The sequence below is a fragment of the Sorex fumeus genome, unplaced genomic scaffold (genome assembly GCF_029834395.1).
Source record: "Sorex fumeus unplaced genomic scaffold, SorFum_2.1 ptg000002l, whole genome shotgun sequence".
NCBI lineage: Eukaryota > Metazoa > Chordata > Mammalia > Eulipotyphla > Soricidae > Sorex > Sorex fumeus.
In genome coordinates, this window is record NW_026606059.1 from 34,144,978 (window position 1) to 34,168,235 (window position 23,258).

A 23,258-nucleotide genomic window follows, 5' to 3' on the forward strand; every position below is an offset into this window, starting at 1 on the left:
AATGTTTATTAGAGATGGGGCATTCTATTTCCCTTAAAGCACATTTGCTAGTAGGAAGTAGAGGAATAAAGATAACAGGTAATGAAACTAATCATTATTAATAACTAACAATTCTTCGTGAGGTCAAATAAAAATGTCTATAACATCTAATTGTTTGAGTTTTTATAGGTTTCAAGAAGCATTTTATCCCATATAACTTTTATGCCTAAGAATCAGTTTCCTAGTTACCAGAAAATATGTGTCATTGCCATGTAAAACTCTCTTTTTTTTTCGGCTTTTTGGGTCACACCCAGCAATGCGCAGGGGTTACTCCTGGCTCTGCAATCAGGAATTACCTCTGGTAGTGCTTAGGGGACCATATGGGATGCTGGGAATCGAACCCGGGTTGGTCGCGTGCAAGGCAAACGCCCTACCCGCTGTGCTATTGCTCTAGCCCCAAAACTCACTTTTTAAGTAAATGTTTGCCATTTATTTAATGTTGAAAAGTAGTTTTATTCAATAGCTTTTAATAACTAGCCAATAAAGTTTATAAATGCCTTTGTTTTGACTTTAAACAGAATGTTTCAGAAGTATTTTTAATGGTTTCTTTTGATTTTTATGAATTAAGGTATACAGTAAATAGCATTTCAAGCGTAGTCTTGAAATAAGGTATTCATTTTTTTAAAACTTTATTTTGAACCAATTTAGACTTAAAGAAAAACTGCAAAAAAAAATAGATTCATGCTTTTAAAAGAACATCCTCACACTAAACATTCTTGCAGAGTAGGAAGACTGATTTTAGGATCAATCTAGTTGAGGATCTTAATTAGTCCTTCACCTGGAAGATGGTCCTTCGTTTAACTACTTTATTGAGCAACATAACTGTATAAATAACATTAACTTGAGGATACATGCCACCCAGATACTTCAAAATCCAAAAAGTTATTTTTTTTTCTGCAAAACAGTCTTGTATATTGTATCTTGCTTTGTTGAGTAGTTCCATATTTTATTTCTTTCACTCCTGAGGTGTCTAGTTCAAGCAGCATAATGCCTCTGTATTGCCAAAAGAAAACTTAAGTAAATTATTCCCAGGCCCTTCTTCATGATCTATGGGGCATTTAATAGATATATTGTCCTTTTACTTCTCCATGGCGTTACAGATTTTTGTGGAGGCCTGGCTTGGAAAATCTTTTCTTTTCATGGAAGTTTCAGCCCAGGGGCATACTCTGCCTGGCACCTGAATTTCATCCCTACCTCTGTAGAGAAAGGTGGGGAGGAGGAGTGAGAGAGAGAGAGAGAGAGAGAGAGAGAGAGAGAGAGAGAGAGAGAGAGAGAGAGAGAGAGTCTGTAACATGCAAAACACAACTATCTACTTGAGTAGACAGCGCATAACTTTTAACCAGTTAGTTACATAATAAGATATTATTTGTCCACACTTTTCTAGGTGTACATAGGCTATTGAGAAAAAAAATTACACCAAGGTTTTCAATAGTTGTCAAAACAATACACAAAATTAGGTTAGGCCATGAAGAATATTTTTGTATGTCTAACTCTTGATTCTTGCCTCTAAACATTTCCATTAACACAGCAAATTTGAGTTGTAGCCATTCTCCTAGTTAAATATGAATTTTTAAGTTGGCAAAGCATTTGTAAATAATGGTTCATTCAAAGATCCCTGAACTTTATTCTAAAACTTATAAGGAGAAATAATAATTGCTTTATATAACCACTGATAACCTTTTTAGCATTTGATGAAGATGTTAATTTATGGTTGGTTAGCAGTTTATGGCTGTCATTAAGTTTTCAGTTTGGTCCACATTAGAAATCTATTTTTCTTTTTTATTTTAATCTGAGACAATTATATAAAGATATGGTTATGTTTTATCTAAAATGTATCATTCTACTACAGCATTTCAAATTATTCACAGATCATAGTTCTTATATGTGCATATATGAATTTAAAAATACAGCAATAAAATGCTTGAAACAGATCATAAATTTGCTTCATATTTTACTGCATCTCTGAATCAGGTTGAGAAGACAAGGGCAACTAAGCTCTTTGGGAGAGAATTAACTCTTTCCCAAGCTGGGAAGGTGTGTGAGAGCACATTGTGCTCTAATTCAAGCCAACTCCGATCAGAGTAAGCCATGCCTTGTAAAATAGACTTGTCCATCATATTTGGGGGGTGGTGGAGCAGGAGGAGGACAGCAGAATCTTACCCTTCACAGTCTAAACTTCTCAGTGGAGTCATATCTTCCTTCGGAAGTCGCTACTCTATCTCTGTGTGCTGGAATTAGGCAACACAAGGGAAGCAGAAAGCTAGTCGCACACGCCCTCAGAGATGCCTGAGTATTTAGCCACAGTCCAGAACCCTCCGGGACAGCGTTAAGACAAGTCATTTAGAAAACAGAGGTAGAATTTAACTAAGTCAAACCTTAGGGAAAGCTAGCTGTTTATCTGCCTTTAGCAAGCAACGGCGTCTTGGGGTTTAAAAACTGGGGCGCCTTAGCAGAATTCCGGACTTGGGCGCGACTGCGGGATACCCCTGACATACCTGACCCTCTGAAGGTGAAAGAACCCACCAAGCTACCCGGATGCAGGAGACAACCCGATTCTATGGTCACTAGTCGAAAGAGAGTGACACAGAGCCCTTGAAGTTCTCGTTTTGTCCCATGGAACTTGAAGATTGCATGGCATCGCGCCAGCACCTGGGCCCGGGATGCCCATCCAGAGGAAGTCCTCCCCACCCCACCCCCCACCCCCACCAAGGGATTGTCTGAGGTTGCTGCCCTCAATTGGCTTCCTCAGCACAGTAACTGTAAAGCAATTTATTAGGCTGTGGAAGTTGTTCTGTCTGCAATTCACATGCGCAGTCTGAAAGTCTTCCCCAGCCTACCCAGGTCCCTTGTACAGGTACCTGCCCTAGCCTTTGGAGCCCGGACAGACCCCTGGTTGTTTTGCACAAACTTTAGAATTCCAGTTCTACTAAACAATCATCAGTAGCTCAGGAGAATCAGAGATCCAGAGGGGAGGGGGGAAAAAACGGAGTCGTTTTTACTCTTAAACTTGTTACTCTCTGTTTGCCCTTCTGCCGTTCCCCTTCCATCTACTGTGCTGAACTGTCTAATTTTAAAAGACCAAGTTTAAATCAACCGGCAGCTCATTGGCTTGGCAAGTCGAGGGGCAACAGAGTTGTAAGTGCCAACGCGAAGCGCGCAGGAGACGGACTCATTCATTTTGCCCACACCACAGAAAATGATAATTGATGTAAAGTTGCTTGGCAGGCGGATAATTTAGTCCGACCTGCATTTTAATTAAAAGAAAACTTATTTATGTTCCCGATATTTGTGTTTTGCCATTTAATTTTGCTTAGAGGCACCAATGTGCGGAGGAGCTTGCCCTCCTCCTCCCACCCTTTAACCCCCACCCCCACCCCTTCTCCATCTGAATCACATTTCCATCAAAGGTTTTTACGGAAGAGCCTCGCCGGAAGGGGATTGAATCCCCCCAGCCTCCCCAGCGCTCACTTGCAGTCTCCACCCGCTCCAGCCGCCACGATGTGCTCCAAGCCGGGAAGTGAACTCTCATCATTATTTTTCAAAGTCTGGGAAGTGTAGTAGCCTTTTTCCAACTGGTAATTAGTTACCATAGCATCTAATACGCAAATGCGCCCAGAGCACACCATTAACAGTTAAACGGAGGATTCAATTTAACACATGATCCTATCTTTCATAAGTCATTACATTGGAAAAGTCAGCGCCACTCATGCTGGAGCACTTTCGGGGTGAGGGACGCGCAAAAAAAAAAATAAAAAGTTCGGTTCCAACGTGCAGCCCACGAGTGCGTGAAGAATCGAAGCCTGGTGAGCAGCTGCCCTACCTAGTGAGCTGTTGGGAGGAATAACCGGTACTGGGGACGCCACCAGAGGAGGTAGAGGAATTTAAGATCAACTCAGGTCTTGGAGGGGTCGCTCAGCTCCAGAGTGGGGAGCGCCCTGCAGAACGCGTGCGCGCGCGAGAGAAAGAGGACACACAGGCGCGCACGCACACTTTTGAGGAAGGAGGAGTAGGGAACTAGCATGTTCCTCGAAGATGATATTTTGCTTGCTGGTCGTGTAAGAGTCCGGTAAACTTCCCACCTGACGCGTCTGTCGATATCCTGTGTCAAAACTGGACTTGAAAACTAAGAGAGAAGTAGCTAATAGAGAAAGAAATTGGAATCAGAAGTTGGATGGAAAAGGTAGGAGGTGGGGCTGGCCGCTCCTACCTACTGGCTCGCTGTAAAACACAAATAATGAGGTGCACTGGGAAGAAACTCCTCCAAGGCTGGGGAGGAGGAGGGGGAGGCTTCGGATCTAGCTCTGGGGTGCACCAAAGTACTCATGCATGTTGTGCAGAACACCTGGCCTGGCCCATGGTACTACACAGCAGGACCACATTCATCCTCCTGATGTTGAGTCTCTTAATGCTCCATATTGCAGGAACATCTGGGACCTATGAGCTTGAGGGCCAACTTTCCTGACTAAGCTGAAATTCAGGACTCAAACCTTTGAAATAAAGCTGTCTGAGGGCTGCTGGGTAGAGAAAGAACTATCTTTCCATCCCAATGTCTCTCTTTTTCCAAAGGCTATTGTGGAAAAGAATTCTGTCAGGGTTTGACTTACAGCACCAAGGGCCACCCAAGTGATTGCTAAATCCACCTCTCCCATACCTTTCAGCCATAGGTGTATTCCAAGAAGCAAATGCTGATCAATTCCTGGATTTGGAAGATAATTGACTTGTCTGTAATTTTTAAAATAAAAATAAACATTAACTGCTTTTAATATTCGCACAGAGGTCCTGCATCTCAACTTGTTCTCAGCATTTCTGCCTTTCTCTCCCACCCCTATCTATTTCAATTCTCTTTCAGGAAATTGAATAATTAAAGATAAAAGATGATATGTATTTTCTTCTAAAGCTCAAGATTTTGTTATTCGTACAGTTTATAATAATTATTAGATCATATAGAGGTTGCAGAGAAAGTATTTTAAGGAGGCATTCTTAATCCTGAGAAACATTTAGCAGTAAATCTTGTAGCAAATGTGTCCCCTACAATGTTAATATGCAAAAAGGGGAAAAAAATCGACTGATGGTGGCTGTGGTTAATTCCTAATCAGAATGATGGACAGCATGGCCAGAACAATACAAACTAATGGCTGTGTTGCTGATCACTTTACCCCTTGATTAAAGACACCCAATTATGGCGCAGAACAGTGTCGTAATTATGTTTCTTAATCACATCCAGGAGGTTTAATTGCCTTAACGATGTGTTTCATTAAATGAATTTAGGTATTATAGTCGACAGTTTTCATACACAGTTGTTTTCAAATTAACATAATATTAGACATCGTCATGGAAATTGTTTTAATAATCATAATTAGACGCACCCAGGCTTTGTCTGGTAAATGCTGAGAGACGGATCTAGTCCTGCCTGGGGCCTGCCCTGGTCTCTTCCCTCCCTCTAGCCCCACTCCCAGACTGGGAGTGCTCCACATGAAGGCCCTTTGCCATTATGTTTTCTGAAAAGTTACAGGTTCTGATTAATCTTTTTTGATGGCAAGTGGAGCAGAAAATATCCTCCCTTGCCCCCCACTAAGTTTGATGGCATTTAGGGATATCATTATGAGCTAAGGCTTTGCAGACAAAAATGCATTTAGCATCCTGCCTACAGAGAAAACACTGTAACTTTCTCACCACCAACACGACCCCCATAACCTCCATTCTAAAGAAAACCAAACCTTCTATACCTAAGATCAAGAAGGCCCAAATACAAACGGATAGACTTTTTTTTTTTCCCCAAAGAGCCAGTGCCCAACCCAGGCCAAGGACAGCGCCTAAAACTCACTGCAAGCAATACTGGTAAGTTTTAAACATACCTATGGGCATTATTTATACTCGTAATTCAAACTGGTTGATACCTCTATCACACAAGTGTGAAGTTACAACAAAATCTATCTTCCGCTAGTCCAAATCCTCCTCTTTTCCCTGTTTTTCAGACTGTTTGAAAGAGAAATTTGATAAAACTTTTTCCAGAAACTTTATCCTTTTCTGATGGCCCTTGAATAGTTAACAACACCATACAAGAGGGAAAGAGTCCCAGGGAGAGAACCTGGCCTTCAGAGTTCCTGTCATCACAGAAACTCCAGACCTCCTGGATGTCTCACCACTGACCCCATTTTTCTCTCTTGTAATGACCAGGCCCAGCCAGCATCCTCCTGTCAAGTAAACAAGTGACCAAGGGTTGCTCCTAATTGTGTATCCCTGTCAAAACTTTAGTTTCACCCTCTCTGAAACTCCTTTTTTGGTTACCTTTCAAGCAAAGAGTAACACAGAAGAGAGGTGATTTTGCTCCTTCCACAAAGCACAGTATAATAAAATGTTTGATCAAAATATTTTAATAAATATTCTTTCTGACATAGATACACATACAAATGGTCGTACATAGCTGTCATAGTCTGATTGACCTATTTAATATATATATCATTGTTTACACATCCAAAACCCGCCAATAGATCCATCACAGCTCCCAACTCACCATCCAACCTGACAAACTGAATTTGTATTATCTGCAAGGAGTGGAAAATAGCAGGACTCCATTTTTTAAAAAAGACTTTCTTGATTTTCATAGGATAGAAAGGCAGGCAAACAGCCATGCAAGCTAAAACTGAAAGCTTACTTTGGATAAATAGCTTCTTGCTCTTCCTTAGCTTTATTTCTTTTTAAATTTTATTTTTTTCTAGAAAAATAACAAAGGATTTCACACCATAGGCAAATCAAACCAGTCTTTCAACTTAAATAATTCTCCACAGTTAAAATAACTTAGATATGTACATATATATTAAATTAGAACTTTAAAAAAAAAGCACAGAAGGGAAAAATATTTGCTTAGCATGTTCTTACTTAGAGGATCTATTGCTCTGATGTCTTTCCCTTTTGGAATGTAAAGGAGTCCCCTTTCAAAAAAGAGATCAATTCATTCGTCAATTAAGAATACACCTTTCCTGTAATTTTTGGACTGAAGCAATTTATTAAAGCTCAATTTAAATACAGGGATGATGCAACTGAAAATATCCAGGTGACCTTTTTATAAACCTAAGCAGCTCAGATACATCAGTATGTCTCTTCATACTTGTTGGCAAATAAACCTTTTAAACAGTTGGCACACAGTATAAGTTAATCTATCAACAGAATTTTAGAGGCATTTAAAAAAAATCTGCACATAGACCCATGACCTTAACACATGATAAATACTGTTGATGTGGAAGGGTCATTGAAGAATAACAAATAAATATCATGGATTGTTAATACATCATTGCAGAGTGGAAAGTAACAAGGTGCACACAAATATTTTTAAATGCAATTCTTTCAGCCACCGTCAGTTTTTTTTTCTTATCACTCTTTCCAAAACTTTCGAGCATTTTCACAGGATTAAAGTTCAGAGACAATAAAAAATACAAGTCTTTCATAGCAACGTGTCTCTTTCTGCTTGTTTTTCACTTAAATAAGTCTACAATTCAAGTTTTTCTCCTGGCTCAGAATTAAAATGTATCTTCAAGTGCCCTTTCTGATTTGTCTGAATGAATATTCGTCCCACGAGCCACCCCAACCCCCAGACTCCTCCTCTGCCCTCCAGCACTAGCCAAATTCACAATTATTAGTAGGATTAGTACTTTGCCATACTTTTCACGCTTAATAACCAAATGACTATTTCTCAACTATTTCTCAACTTATTTCTCAACCTTAAAGGAAAAACTGCTTCCTCACGCTCTAGGATGCCACGGAAGTTGCCACTTTTCTGAGACAGAAAAAAAAAAAAAAAGAAGAAGACGTCCACGCTCCATCCCTCCTCCACCTCCCTCCTCCCTCCCTTCCCACCCTGAAGACCGGGGATTCCGGGGCTGTCAAGGCTAAAAGTCCGCTCGTGTCTCTGACGCTTCCCCTTTAGTTCTCGCCTTCTCTTTGTTTGTTCTGCAAGTGTTTCACAACTACGAGAGGAACCAAAATGAAGGGGGTGGGTTGGGGGGGTGCAGCTTTTCACTTTCCTCTAGTTTGGGGGGGTCGATCTGGTGTCTTTTCTTGGTGGTGGTGGTAGTGGTGATGGTGGTGGTAGTGGTGATGACTGGGAGGGGGAAGTTGTTTAAGGCTTCTCCGTGCACTGTTTGCAGAGGCTGGAGGAGACGCTGTTAAACAGGGCGCACTTCTCCGGGCAGGACGCGGTGGGGGGCAGCCCGGCACTGAACGGGTAACCGGCCGCCTGCTCGTACGCGCCGAGCGCCGGGTGCAGGGCGGCCGCCGCCGCCGCCGCCGCCGCCGAGCTGGGCAGGGAGGCGGCCGAGATGGCCTGGCCCTGGTTGAGGTAGGCGACGAGGCGCCGCATCTCCTCCAGGGCCTGCGCCTGCATGAGGATGTAGTTCTTGGCGAGCAGCAGCGTGGCGATCTTGGACAGCTTCCGCACCGAGGGGCTGTGCGCGTAGGGGATGACCGCGCGCAGCTCGTCCAGCGCGTCGTTCAGGTCGTGCATCCGCCGGCGCTCCCGGGCGTTGATGTTGAGCCGCAGCGCCTTCTGCTCTTTGGATTTCTTGCTGCTGCCACCCCCGCCGCCGCCGGCGCCGCCGCTGCTGCCCCCGCCGCCTCCTCCTCCCGGGCCCCCCGTGGGGGCGCTCGCACCGCCGTGGAGGTGCGCGTTGGAGCAGCCCTCGGCCGCCTTGGCGCCGCCGCCCGCCGCGCCCGGGGAGCCCCGGGGGTCGGCGCCTCCGGCCCGCAGCACCAGCTCGCAGCGGCCGTCGCTGTCGTCGTCGGGGCTCTGCTCGCCGCCGCTGCTCTCGGCCACCGAGCCCCGGCCGGCGCTCTCGCCGTACTTGAGGCACAGGGCGGCCCCGGCGGGCAGGCTGCTGAGGCTCGGGTCGCCCCCCACGCCCGCCGAGCCCACGAGCAGCCCGGGGATGCCCACCCCGCCGCCGCCGCCGCCGCCGCCGCCGCCGCCCGCGCCCCCGCCGCCTCCCCCCGGGGGTGGCAGGAGCAGCCCTGCCCCCTCGGGGTCAGCCGGCTCGAAGCAGCCCAGGGGCGACGACGACGACGAGGATGCCGGGCGCTCCCGCGGCGGCGGCGGCGGTGGCGGTGGCGGCGGGGCCAGGGACAGGTCCATGCCCGGGGGCGTGGAGCGGAAAGCCGCCTCGAGGCGCTTGGCGGTGGACGCGCTCAGGCTCTTGTGCAGGAACAGGTCGTCTTCGCCCGCGGTCGCCGCGCCCAGATGCAGCCCGCGCTCCATGGTCCCCGTCGCCGCCGCCGCCGCTCCCGCGCCCGAGCCGGGCTCCTCCGGCGGCCGGTGCGCGCGTCGGTCCCCGAGCAGCAGAGGGCCGCCCTCTCGCCTTCTTTTTCTTTTTCGTCTTCCCCCGCGCTCGCCGCCTCCTCTTCTTCGTCTTCTTCGTCTCCAGCCGATGGTGCCGGCCGCCGGGGCTCACCATGGGCCGCGGCCCCGCATGGTGGGAGGGTGGGCGCGCCGGGAGTGGAGCCGCCGCCGCCGCCGCCGCCGCCGCCGCCGCGCCCGCTGCCGCCGCTCTGAGCTCAGCCCCGCGCCGCCGCTCCGCGCCGTTTATCTTGCTCCGTTTCACCTTCGAGAGATTTCCGGACCCATCCGGCAGCAGCCGCCGCCGCCGCCACAGACGGGGGAGTCTTTTACATCATTATCTCTGAGTAGGTTATTATGAAGAAGACTCGCCTGTTGGGACAGCGCTTTCTACCCAATCAGGTTAACGTTTTAATTAATAGGATTAAAACGGTAACAAACAATCGCTGGCGCTATCTGGCCGCGAGTCTGAATAGTTTCATTTCCCAGGTCTGAAGACAGGCAGCAGCTAGAGCTTTATAAAAGGCGCCTGCTCCATTATTCTGCCTGCCATCTGTATACACAGCTTAGCGCATATGTTTGCAAGGCGCTGGGTCCTGTTAGTAACCCAACAACTGCCTTTAGCTTGACATGTGTGGCGACTTTCACTCATCAATGAGCACACTAAAAGCCCTACTTAGAGCCGAGGATGTTCTTTGCTCCTTCAGCAAATTGTAAATCGGCGGCTGAAGCCCGGGAGTCCCGCGGAAAGCAGACGCCCCCCCCCCCCCGCCCCCCGACTCCCCACCCACCGCACCCCACCCCCCACTGCCCTTCCCTCGCCGCTGCCGTCGCTTCTCTTACTAAATTACCCTTCCGGGCGAGAGTGACACTCCACCCCTCTTCCTAGGGGGACGCTGGGCTGGAATGTGGACACGGGACTTTCGTGGGGGCGGAAGTGGATCCAGATTCTAAGATTCCCAGAGAGTGACAGAGCAGAATAATCGCCCCCCCCAAAAAAAATAAAAACCACATTTGCCTATTTCCACAGCGTCTCCCACTTCCTTCCCCCACTCCCCAGTGTACCCATTTCCTACCCTGATTGAAAAAAAAAATTAAAAGCAAGTGGATTGTGCAGCCCATTAAATAAGAAAAGAAAATTTAGGAGCGGGGGAATGGAGGGGTGTCTCTCCCCGTCCCCCCACCCCCACCAGGGATCGCCAAATAACTACGACCGTGATGGTGATTTTGAACACATGCCTTTCCCCCCACTGGAATAGGCTGATTTCCCAAACTTTGCGAAATCCAGTTGTTTCAGAAGAGTCAGCCTCACGGGAGTCAAACCGTGTCTGTCTCCTACATCAAGGGTGGCACTGGTGCCTGTTTGTTGGCCCGGAAACGTCCCCGCCTCGGCGCAGAAGCCATCCGGGGACATCTGGACGGGCCTGGCTTGTTCTTGGAGGCAGCGCCGGGGAACACGCGCTCCTCGCCGGGAGCCGAGCTGCACTCGCCGTGCTCTGCTCCCGCGCCCGCTGCCTGGGAGGGTGCTTAGTCGCGGCTTTCCATCCTTAGGACGTCAGTAAAAACAATATTCCTCCAGACCTCCTATAAATCTCGCTTATGTGGCAGAGTGACTCAAATCTATGAAAAAAAAATTTTTTTTTGGTTTCTCTGGTTTCATTAAAAACCTTTTAATTGTGGCTTTCAGAGTTGGCCCCAGGTGTTGGACTCTTTTCATTACATTTTGCTCTAATGTGATGAAATTCTAATTCTCTCCTTACCATATGGTTAAATTTCCCCACAGAGAATTAGTTGAAAAAGGAGAAATAATCTATTAATCTCTGTAATAGATTCACAAATGAGGTTCTCCACAGAACCTGTTTTTGAATGGTAATATCAGAACAGTTGGGCGCCTATTTTCATAAAAGACGGCGAAAGCACCGCACAGAAGCGTCTGCAGTTTTCACCTGCAAAGATTGAAAGGGGGCCCAGTAGTAACTTTCCAAAATAATGGCCCGAGAGGCAATCTCACGAGGACAGAAATACGACGCCGCTCTGGGTTCCTCTCGCGCCTTCGGATTTACGGAGACCCCAAGATCCAGAAAGAGCAGGCAGCTGCGGGGTGGGGGTGGGGGGGCCCACGACCGCGGATCCGGGAGGCTTAAGCCTGCCCACGTGTCTCGTTGGGGACCCCGGAGCACGTCTGCGTGCTGGGCGGCCCCTCGCTCGCCGCTTTCCTCCCTCCTCCCTCCCCGGGCGCTCGCAGCTGTTAACCTCTCCCTTCAGGAAGCTAAAGACATGCTCCTGTTATTGTTTTTCAATTAGCAGCTTTGTTTGCACTGAGATCATAAACAAAGGTTCTTTATAAACACAGGTAAGCTGTGTGGGCCTGCTAGGAACTTCTCGAAGTCCTCTGGCCCTTAACCCGAGCATCCAGGCGGCCTCCTTCCTGGCTCTAGGCGGTGTGGCTAAGTCACCCCGAAGTCCGTCCTCCAAACCAACCTGCCTCTTTAGTGATCTGGCACTTGCCTCAGGATGCCGGGACTTCTACCTTTCGCTCATGGGGGTGGGAAGGTGGGGTACTAGAAAGGAGAAAGAGCTGAGGGTATGGGGGCGGGATGCTTGAATTTAGGGGCGCAGGGCTCTGGGTAACAGGGTTGGAATGTCCCAGTAGAGCACCCAAAGCTGCAAAGTCGCCGCTGCCTGGCAACACTCAGGACTCTCACGAGATCACGACCCTTCAAGCCTTCGTTTTATCAGAGAAATCATCATCAGAGAATACCCGGTGGTCCGTTCTCGCGCCCCGCCCCCTTTAACACCCTCCTTCCACGAATTTCGCGGGTCCCCCCACCCCAGCCCAAATACCCTACACTCCGCCTTTCTCCCCGGCTGGCCATCCACTTCTGGAACAAACTTTCTCACTCAGTTTTAAAACTCTTTGCAGGTTCTAGAAAATCCCCCGGGTCTCCCCAAAGGGGGTGGTTGCCTAAAAGTCACGGGCAACTTAGCTCTGAGAAATTTATAGAAGCTCTAAATGCGGGCCTTATAACAACCGTCGGGGAATGGTCTTTGAGGTTTATGCACTCATAAACTTTTGCTGATTGCTTCTGGGAAGTTGTCAGGCACTTAACACTGCATTTATCTTACAGGGCAATGAAAACACATCTGCCTGGTGTCTCGTTACCTGGTTTAATAGTCGCCAGCCCAAAAACGTGGCCTAAGCTCCCTCCCTCTTGCCCGCCGTCCGGTTTGGGGGCCACAAACAGGGTTGACACCCGCCGCTCTCTTAAGACCCAGTCTGGCCCGTAGAAGCCCGAAAAATTGTGAGCTTGAATTTTTGCTTTGGGGTTTTTTTTGTTTGTTTTTCCGCCACGAAGCGAGCAGAGGGCCGGGGCTTCTGCCACATACTAGTAAGTCGGAAAGGTAGCAGAGGATAAACCCAAATAAACACCTTTAAATGATGTGGAATTGGGGAAGAAGAAGTGGGGAATTTGCCTAGTGGAGGAAACTGACCCGCAGATGACCCCTGGAAATGAAGCGTTGCCAGTGTAATCCTTGACTGTGCGCAGGTTCAGAGGCCACTGAGTTACGGATGCTCTTAGGCGACAGGAAACTCAGGAGACTCCTGTGCCCGCCAGTGGTGGGGGCAGCTGAGGTTGCTGGGCCGGGGGGCGGGCCGGGTGGGCGTGGTGCAGGAAACACCCACCAGGCGGGACGCACTTAGAAAGGTACTCTCCGGTGCGTGCTGAGTACCAAATTCACACACCTCTGAAGCCTGTTGTGCAAAGATGAATATAGTTTTGTTGCCGCAGGAGAGAAGGACCCACAGATTTGAAACGATTCGAAAATATTCAGCAAGCGGCACCGCACTGAAATTATAACATCGCGCTTCAGGCCAAGCTAATTTTTTTTAAAGGTCATGCTTAAATTTCTAAGGGCTCATCTTTATTCATATTTTTTTGAAATTTGAAAAGGGAACTTAATAAAAATAAGAACGGAACACACCCTATTGAACTTTCTAGGACCAAGGCCAGTAGTTTTCTTTTTTTCTTATTTCTAAAGCCCGAATACACATAGGTTGTTGTTTCTCTAGATTTCAGTATGTTCTCACAACAGCTCAGGAACCGGGAGTTGAGTGTGTGTGTGTGTGTGTGTGTGTGTGTGTGTGTGTGTGTGTGTGTGTTCTGAAAGGGAAAATTGTCCTTGTGTGCGTGTTTCATCTATGCGAGAACGTTCTAATAGGGAAAAGCAAAATCTGGCAACTCTGACACGAACTTTCGCTTGGGAAATGCGAAATTCACCCAGAGCTAGTGGTACCTTCTGTCCCCTGCTGCGCTTTCCGGGAAGCTGAGGTACTCAGCCTGGAAAGACCAATGTGTCCCGGGTGGCAGGGACCCCCCTGCCGGACACACCCGGACCTTCCCGGGAGAACTCCCACCCCCGCAAGCAAAAGCAGTCTCTGCGGCCCACGCGCAGAAGCCGGGCTCGGGAAAACGCGATGAAAATCGCCCTGCGCACCCTTAGCAGTTCTGCAGCCCTAAGAGAAGCAGTCTGATCTTGATTTGTATTTGCCACTGCGGTCCCTTTCGCACCCCAGAAGCTCTCTGCTGTCACTGGACCGACGCCTAGGAGGCCCAGGATAGGGTTCATTATCTCGAGCCCCCCCCCCCCGCCCCCTCTCCCGCGCGCTTCGAGAAGGCAGGGGCAGCCCTGGGGCAAGAAGATTCGAGCCCTGCAAACTCCCGGAGTTCACCTTTCGGTGGCGCTTTGCCACTGGTCTAGTCGTGCCCTTTTCCCCAAATGCCACCTTAAGACGTCTCAGACAGAGGATGGAGGGGCTAAGGAGGGGGACGGGGTGGGGCAGGGTCAAGGTGACCCCGGGGTACCCCAGGCACTAAGCCAACTTCTCGGGCTTCCAATTGCTCGCAAGTAATTGTGCTAGGCAGTTGCGAGCACTTCCTTGGACCGCGAAGGAGTTGGAACCTGTTGATCCAAAGTTCTCGGGGGAAGATTTGACTTTTCTCATACCTCTGACAATTTATGTTTGGCCTTCGCGACTCCGACCTGGCCTAAGTTTGAAAACACGTGGGGGGAGAAGCCCCCGGGCGCTAAGAAGCCGTTTTTCCCACGTGCGCCCCACGCCGGAGCTGCCCGAGGACCCATCCCCGAGTTGGTAGCACAGGGTTCCTCGGAATTCAGTGGCTTCCTGCGACTTCTAACTCGAGGCTCTGTACTGAGAACAAAAATGTGGCGGTAATTGGGGAGGCCCATCTCCACCCGCCCTCCAGAGAACGATGAAAAATATGCGTGGAGGACAGAGGAAAACGAATGCAGAAACGCAGCCCCTCCTTGGATAACTGAGGCAGTCCTGCATTCATTTAGACACTGCAGCCGCTACAGCTTACTGTACTCGTGCTTCTCCACGGGAATATTATCTTTCTAGAATTAAAAAAAATGATATATTTTTAATTTTGCTTAAATTTTAAATAAAATTGCTTGGGGGGGGGGAAATGGTGAGCGGATTAAAATCTTTTCTGGTGTCCAAGAATTAACGAAAGAACAAATTCCAGAGTTCAGTTAGGCTTTGGAACTTTTCGCTCTGCGATTTAAAACCCACAGCGCCATCTCCTGGTAATGAGAAGAATAGACGACAAAGGCGGATGACAAAGATAGACTCTGAATATGAAATATTCAGAGATCAGACACTTTATTTTACGCCTCAAAAATTATTTCAGTGATACATTTATTATGATTAAAAACATGAGCCGGAAATTTATGATCATTAAAAGTTGTCAGGCATAATCCTAGAAGTTAATTATTAACAGATAGAAGTTTGTATGTTGTTCACACACGTATTGTTTTTACAAACTCAGATATAGTTATTATTTAAATACTGATGATAAAATGTGAGTCTTTAATTTATCACAAATACATAATTTGACAGAAGAAATGAAACCTCGGATTAATCACTAAATAAGGATTTGGACTTGTTATATTATGCGAAAGATACTGTAACTATAAATACTCCAGTGATCTCAGAAATGGACTAGTGAGATGTGCTCAATTGCTATTTAGTGAGCACATCTCCTTCTGGTATTACCAGTAAAAACAGTTCTCTTCATTAACTTCTGGTGATTGATGCTTACCTTATCTGGTAGAAAGTAGGGAAATGTGAAAAGTTGACTGAAATGTAAATTCCCCTATTTCTTTGCTAAAATTAAGTAACCAACATTAGTCAATAGTCTGACCCATTTTTCCTCAATATTCCTTCACTTTCTTTAATAATCTCCTTATCTCACGTCTTTTAGAACCTACTTTCTTTTTCCTTTGCAGTAAGGGGTAGGTCAAACTCAGGAACTCACATATGCAAACTACCTAGTCTGTCACCGAGCTACTCCCAGTTCTTACTTTTATTTATTTGATTTTTTGTGTGCGGTTTTTGGGAGGTGGGTGCTGGGGAAGGAGCCCAGGGTCTCAGAACATCTTAGGCAGACTGTCACTTAAATGAGCTCCTCCTCTGGACAGTTTTCAGAACGAACATCCTATGCAGGCTCTTTGAGTATGAAATGTCTTCTAAAGCGAAACTATTTCCACCCCCCAATTTAATGAACCTAAATAGAATCATTGATACTTAATTTGTGAAATGAAGTCTTTCTGAAGTACAGTTTTTCATGTTTTCTTCCTCTTATAAATAATACTTTAAGATATATTCTAATTAAATATATTTCTCATCTATAATTATATTTACAGGTCAGATGACTGAAACAAAAATAAAAGTAGCTATGCTTCTACAGTATACAAAATATTATGAATATCCTTCAAAGATATTGTACATCAAACAGATAAATGTAAAATGAAGGATTAATTTATCTGAATAATTACAATGAAGCTATATCAAGCCAAATATTTGGACTCATTTACTCTGTCAATGTAAGAGTGTTTTTTTAAATTTTTTGAAAGAGATTTGATTATAAATAGGAGGCACTGATAAACAGATGGGTAGCTAGAGAGCTTTTCACAGTTGAATTTTGAAATTTAACATAGATAAGTTTGACACCTCAAACATTTTTTGATGAGGTCATTTCATCTAAGCTCGCAATGCAGTGTTGTTACACACAATCTTCCAAAGTTATGTTTAAAAAACATCTAAGTGAGCTTTCCTTTTTGGCTGAGACTGTCCTGACTGGATTGTCCATTTAGAAAAATATAAGCTTAAACACATATACTAACATATATTTGTGTTATATATACCCAGTGGTAAGCAAATATTATAAAAAGGAAATCAAAGCCTTGACGAAAGTGTGGCAACATGAAAATGTCACAACTGCTAGTAAAAGGTTCCTTGCTAGTAAAAGCTTGAATATAACACAATTAAAAGTTATATTCAAGCTACCCTAAGGGGCCATCACTTGTTTACAATGGGTGATGAAGGAACCTGTTTCTCTGTCTATTGTAATGTCCTGGTGAGAACAGAAATTACTGCAAAAGTGGAATGGAAACTTTACGTCTGATTCCAAAACTGGGTTAAAGTCTGCTGGGCCTCAGGTATTCAGAAAAAATTACATTTATCTGTGTCAGACTATTGACTAATGTTGTGCTATATTTAACTTACCATTGTCTTTATGAGTGCAAATTGGGCTGTCAGAGAAAAAGAGTTTTGTAGTTTGAAGCTAAAGTGTATGTGCAAAGTGTTTATTTCATGAAGATCATCTCCTTTTCTTTTACAGATAACTTTTGATTGATTTTTACATATGCCCTTGCCTTACTGCACTTCTCTGTGATAGTTTTAAAAGGTCTGAGATGAGTAGGTGTAGTAAAAATAACAGATTCTCAGAAGAGTAGCTATGCCATCTTTGGCAAGTTTCTTAATCCTACTTAGCTTCAGGATGAAAATGGATCTCTTAACCACCACTTTACTAATTTATTAATTGAGTGAAACAATGTGGAATCATTCTGTAAACACTAAAATGATATGTGATTTTAGTGTTACGTTTCTGAGCATATGTATTTTGGCTTTTGCAGCTAAACCAGCTTAGATGCCTTTAATCTTGGTTGGTTTGTATTTTATTTACCTTTTCTGTCAAAACCTTCAGGTGTTGGGAGATTTTAGAGTATTTTAAAAAATAGTTTGCACCATGTTTTAGGATTATGGGAGAATGAGCCCTCACGATTGAACTTCTACTCCCAGGCCATTCATGCTCTTATCCTTTACTACCATTCTGGTCTCCTAAATATCTCTACTGGAGTGCTTGCTCTTCTTTTGTCTCAAATAAATCAGCTTCTAGTATGTTCCAAAATGGTCACCGTGGTGCTATCAGACTGAATAAAATAATATATCAATAGAGAAATGACTGTGGATTTGTTGCAAAGTATTTTTACTTGGATATCCCACTATGTTTCTATACTACACTCATCTTCCATAATAATGCTTGTAAATATGCAGAGCACATTTTTTAGTTTAGTGACATTTATTAAATTAATGATCACATCATTTTTCTTTCTTCTTTTTAGATCATTAATATAAAAGCTTTGCAAATCCAGATCTATCACTGACCTTCTTTAGTTCTTACCTCTTGTGACCGGACCCAGCAGTATTATTATTATTATTTGCTCTTTATGGTCCATCAGGCAATTTTTATTTCAGATGACAGTGGTCACCTCAATGCCAGTTTAAATTATTTTTAAATGAAGATTCATGATGACAATGTATGTCCAAGTTCTAAATATATTATGCATCTTATCTTTTTCCTAATCCACTAACTTACTTCTATCAGACAAATAAATCACTTTTGTTTGAATTACATTTTCTTTTTAAGCCACACGATTAATTGCATTTATGTTTCATTATTCTATTTGAAGATAAATTCTAGTCAAACTTTCTTTGATTGTTTTATAAGGAGGAACAAATCAAGTCGCTGTGACTTAAACACTTAAAATGATGTAATAATAATATTATAGTATTTATAGAGGTAGCTGTAAGTCACTTAGAGTAGAAAAACATCCCTAAGCAAGACAAAATCCAAGCAATCATACACGAAGAGGTTGCCATACTTACCAACACATCAAAAAACTAAAATTTTTGTGACTGATATTGTTGGGTCGCCAGTACTGCATATGGTCCAGTAAGCATCCTAATCTTGGGCATAGGGACAGGGATAAGCCTTAAGCACAATCATGTATGGCCTCAAAGGCAAAGGAAATAAGCAACCGAACAAAAAAAAAAGATGTTGAGGATAATCAACAAATTGAAAATCCAAATTGCAGACAAAATTAAAAACAGGACAGATTAAGAAATTGAGCAACATGCTGATTGCCAGAAAAATGCTGATAGTGAAAACTGATAAAGTTGTTTGGAGGAGATTATTTGGAGTCTGGAACTTAATCCATCCTGCACAAATGAGTTCATCTGATTACTTACCTGCCTATATACATGGGTTTTATTAAGTGGTGGAAATACTCAAAACAAAACAAAAACAGCAATGACAACAAACCCGGGAAAATGTCCTGCAGTCATCACATGATTACATAAAAGATGATGCCTATATTCTAAATAGAATGCCAATATAAATAGCAAATAAAGTATACATTTATATTTTACACTGACTTATAGATTCTTAAGTTAAAAAAACTATGATGTAGACTATGATATGTAGAATGATATTTTTTTGTATTTGGAAAAATGTATGTGGGGCACTGGGGTAGTACAATAGTAGATTACAACGTATGACTAGTTAGCGCCCCACCAGATTCCTTTCTGTCACCACATGTTTCCACAAGCACTAGCAAGTGTGGCTGGGAGGTCCCTAGAGAATTCATTACCTGGGGTCATCTGGGTAATCCCCAATACCACAGGACTCAAGCAACACTGCATCCTTGGGCCCTTCCATGAAACTCAACCAGGCTGAACAAGATCATTGATGGGTCCCAGGTTTCCTGAGTACTATTTGGGCATGCCCCCCAAATAAAGAAATAATGGCCATGAGTGCTGACTGCCCTAAAACACCTGAAAGAAGTTTACTAAACAACTCTGGTTCTTTCCGAGAACAGGGATTGAGGGTCAAGAGGAGGGTTTTTTATTTGGTATTTTAAACACTAAGACAAAAACTGGAGGGATTATGATGACAAAGTGATAACTACTGTTATGTATGTAAGTTTTTTTAAGAAAAACAAAACAAATCAAGCATAAAAGATTAAATAAATGTTACTTTTTCATTCTATTCTCTGCTTAAAAAATAACAAATGTGGGACCTGAGAGATAGTACAGTGGGGATGGCACTTGTGCTGTACACGGCCAGCCCAGGTTCTATCCTAGGCATCACATACTGGTCCCCAAGCACCACCAGGTGTGACCTCTGAGGACAGAGCAAGGAGTATGCCCCGAGTACCTCCAGATGTGACTCCTAAGCAAACAAAAAAAACCAAAAATAACAATAGTTTCCCTCATTTTAAATACTTGTGCGCCATAGTTTTGTACTCCCAGATTTTATTACCTAAAACCCTTTTCTTTCATGTTGTCTGGAGCAGAGCACATTTTAAAATAATAATGACATTTTTGAATAATACGTACTTTTGCTTAGCCACAGATGCTGACCCTTCCTTGCAAGTCACTAAGTTTCTTTTTCTTTAAATTAAGACAACATGAATTATGAGTCTTCGTATTATTTATTTCCTTCATATTTCCACAAGTGTCAAAAACACCCTCTATAGGACAAAATACATAGGGATGGCATTAGTATGTTATTGATGACTAACTTTTAGTAAAAATAATAATTCCATTTTACTTTGTAAATGAAATCATTTTATTATTAGAGCTTTGCATAACCACACACGTGTGTTTTAGAAAGCAGAAGAAATGGAATTCTTTGTGGAGCAAGAATTCTCTTACTTTGAGCTTTGACAAAGTGATTTTAATGTCTGGCCTTATCCTACTACTGATCTTACTTGTATAAGTGTTACCCATTTCCTGGTTCAAAAGTGAAAGAACAATGGCTTTTGCCTTCGAGGTGACTGAAATTCAGACTTTAATCTTTCGGAGACTGCCACTTCCCAGCCGCACTCTGCTGTCTGATTGTCATCTTTATGTCTCAGAAAGTATTTGCTGCAATTCAGATACAGTAAAGTATCTAGCTCCAGCTAGCCTCCGTGTACTATATAACTTTTATAGTCATTATAAAAAATAATTTATTGAAAAAACTTAAACCTTTTCCAACTCAGATGACTTTTGATTTAAATGGCTGTGATCCTGGCTATGGTAATCAGTGATGGCAGATTTTTTTTTCCTCCTGAATTAAGTTTGGTGTTTATATTACAAAGTTTAGAAAATATGAAAGTAAGCTCATCTCTAAGATTACCTGGTAGAAGAAATGGAGAGTCTTTAGTCTTCATTTCAGTCTCACTTGCTTTGGAACACTTTTAATACAAGGCCTGGAGAAATATTCTATTCTTTGTGTCATATTTTTCCACTTCTATATATTTTTACTTTATTTGGGGTGCAATAGAGTAAAGGCTGAAAGTAAAATACAGCAAGTCTCACTCCGCTATGACTGTATGTTGGATGTGCTTGGTTAGGTAAAATTAGGAAAAGAAACCGAAAATATTAATGGGAACATTAGATATTCAGAATAATAATTAATTATTAAAAGATTTTAGGAGGTTATTTAAAAGTGGTGGTATAGGCAACAAATCTCTATGAACGCTTAACTGCTTTACCTCCAAAGACATAAACTCTCACTATGCTGTGATGTGAATTTGAAGGGGCTGCACTGACAGCTGTATTTCCTACGTACAGAGATGAAGCTGAGAGGACCAGCACATCACCTGCAAGTATTGACTCCGGCCAGGGCTGTATCTGTTGCTTGCAAGGTGTACTAGTCTGCCTGTGGATGGCTTTGTTACCTAGACTCAGAGTTTTACAATGAAGTCACTTCTTATTCCAACACAAATACACTTCTTATTCAAATACAAATACAAATGCAAATGGCACCAAGCTATTTTTATATTCGTCAGATCTTCTGACTCGGGACTGTGGTCAAAGCAATTAAGTCATTTTTCATCTGTGGGCAGTTTGATGTGCCAAGACTCTGAAATAGCATTTGTGTTGATCATGCTACCATTTAAAAGAATACAATTTGCATACTAGTTAAGGTCCCAGATCTTTATTTTTTTTCTTGTACTTTCAAAACTCCCTATATTTTCTAGTTACAGATACTGATATTACAGGGCTTTTAAAAAATTCATGAGTTTCTTTAAAAATTTTTATGTTTAAAAGACATTACAATCCAGAAATAGACCTGTTGAAAATAATCTCAGACTACAGTGAAGAAAGCCTTTTTAATTTAATGAGTGCAGGCAATATTTTTGTAGAAACTGATGTTGGTAAGGTATAAAGACATATTGCTATGTATGAAGGCTTTAATATCATCTCTTTTGTTTACTTTAGAATATATTAAAGTATAACAAAAGATAAGAAAGCAAAACTTTTAAAAGGAGAGATTTGAAGAGATCTGAAAACTGCTAACATGTAAGAATATAAAAATATCTTAACTAAATGTGGGGGGAAAGAACCTCCCATAGTGAAAGATGCTCAGGAGAAGAAATGTTTTAGAGTTTACAAAAGACAATGTATCTGAGAAAGCATTGATTCTCACTGTGTCTCATAACAAAGGGGACAGCTTGCAACAATGAGGAGGTTTAAGCAGCCAATTTCTCTCTCTCTCTCTCTCTCTCTCTCTCTCTCTCTCTCTCTCTCTCTCTTTCTCTCTCTCTACTTTTGTTATTGTTTTAAGGCAGGGAGCTTTAAAAGATAGAATTATCTTCAGTCTGTGTTTGAAGAATAAGTTTTGCAAGGAGAAACTGCTTCAAATCTCATTAGCAGGACAAAATATAGTCTTAATCTTGATAAGAGTAAGCAGCAGGACGTTTAAAACTCACCTAAAATGAGGAAGCTCCTACCTCTAAGAATCATGTCAGAGTAACTTTGTAACCTGAATTAAGGTAAATGGTGACAAAACCTATTTGAACATTCCAGTAATGCATCTATCAGATTTAAATCCATTCAGTTCATGCTGTACAATTCACTTCAGTTGAATGTGTAGCAATGCAGCAAATAATGGTTATGTACAGAGTTGTCTTTCATGATAATATTTCACTGTTTGGGAAGAAGTATACAGCTACTTTTATTTGTTATTAATTTTTATTTTAATAACAAGAATATTCTGAACAGGTAATGTAAATTGTTTGAAATTCCAGATGCTGTAGAGGAGAAACGGTTTGTTGCTACTAAGCTTGAAGTTATAGGAGGTCAATGCTACCCTGGATGGCGCCACTGCCACCTAGTGGTGTTTACATGAACTTGGCGACGTGGTTCATGCACGCTAGTTCTAGAATAATTTCAGTAGCAGCAACCATTACACTATATAAAAGATAGAAGAAATGTCATTCTAAAGTTTGAAAGTAGTGTTTTGTTCATTCTCTTTGCTTTTACGAAGAAAACTCCCTTTAATCAGAATCTTGCTTTCTTAAATGTGCACTTCATATAATTGCAAATACAGTTTTCTTTGGAAAAAATTATTTAAAAAAAGTCATAGCCTGGTAGGTTTGTAAATTCATTTGGATGTTAAAGAAGCACTAATTTAAGAATGTTCCATTAGATAAATGCATATTAAAATAACTTATAAAATTTTATTTTTATAAAAACTGAATTTCAGAAGTTCAATAAATGAAATTGAATTTATGAATTTTTTGTTTGCGTAACAGCACTAAAATCTCAACATTTGACATTCTTGTAGTTATTTAGGACTTAAAAAGTGACTGACAAGTGTTTCATGTATCTTAAGCTCTCTGCTTTCTCTGATTCTTATCTCTATTTGTTTTAATTACACTAAACACATGTTTTATATTCATATACAGGTTTCAT

General features: G+C 43.1%; 1 protein-coding gene across 1 annotated transcript; it reads right to left on the minus strand.

Annotated features, from left to right (window-relative positions):
* Positions 1-7,895: 7,895 nt before the first annotated feature.
* BHLHE22 (basic helix-loop-helix family member e22) lies at positions 7,896-9,428 on the minus strand. Its single transcript, XM_056135424.1, has one exon. The coding sequence runs from the start codon at positions 9,284-9,286 to the stop codon at positions 8,156-8,158; it is 1,131 nt and encodes a 376-aa protein (XP_055991399.1). The 5' UTR covers positions 9,287-9,428; the 3' UTR covers positions 7,896-8,155.
* Between the last annotated feature and the right edge of the window lie 13,830 nt (positions 9,429-23,258).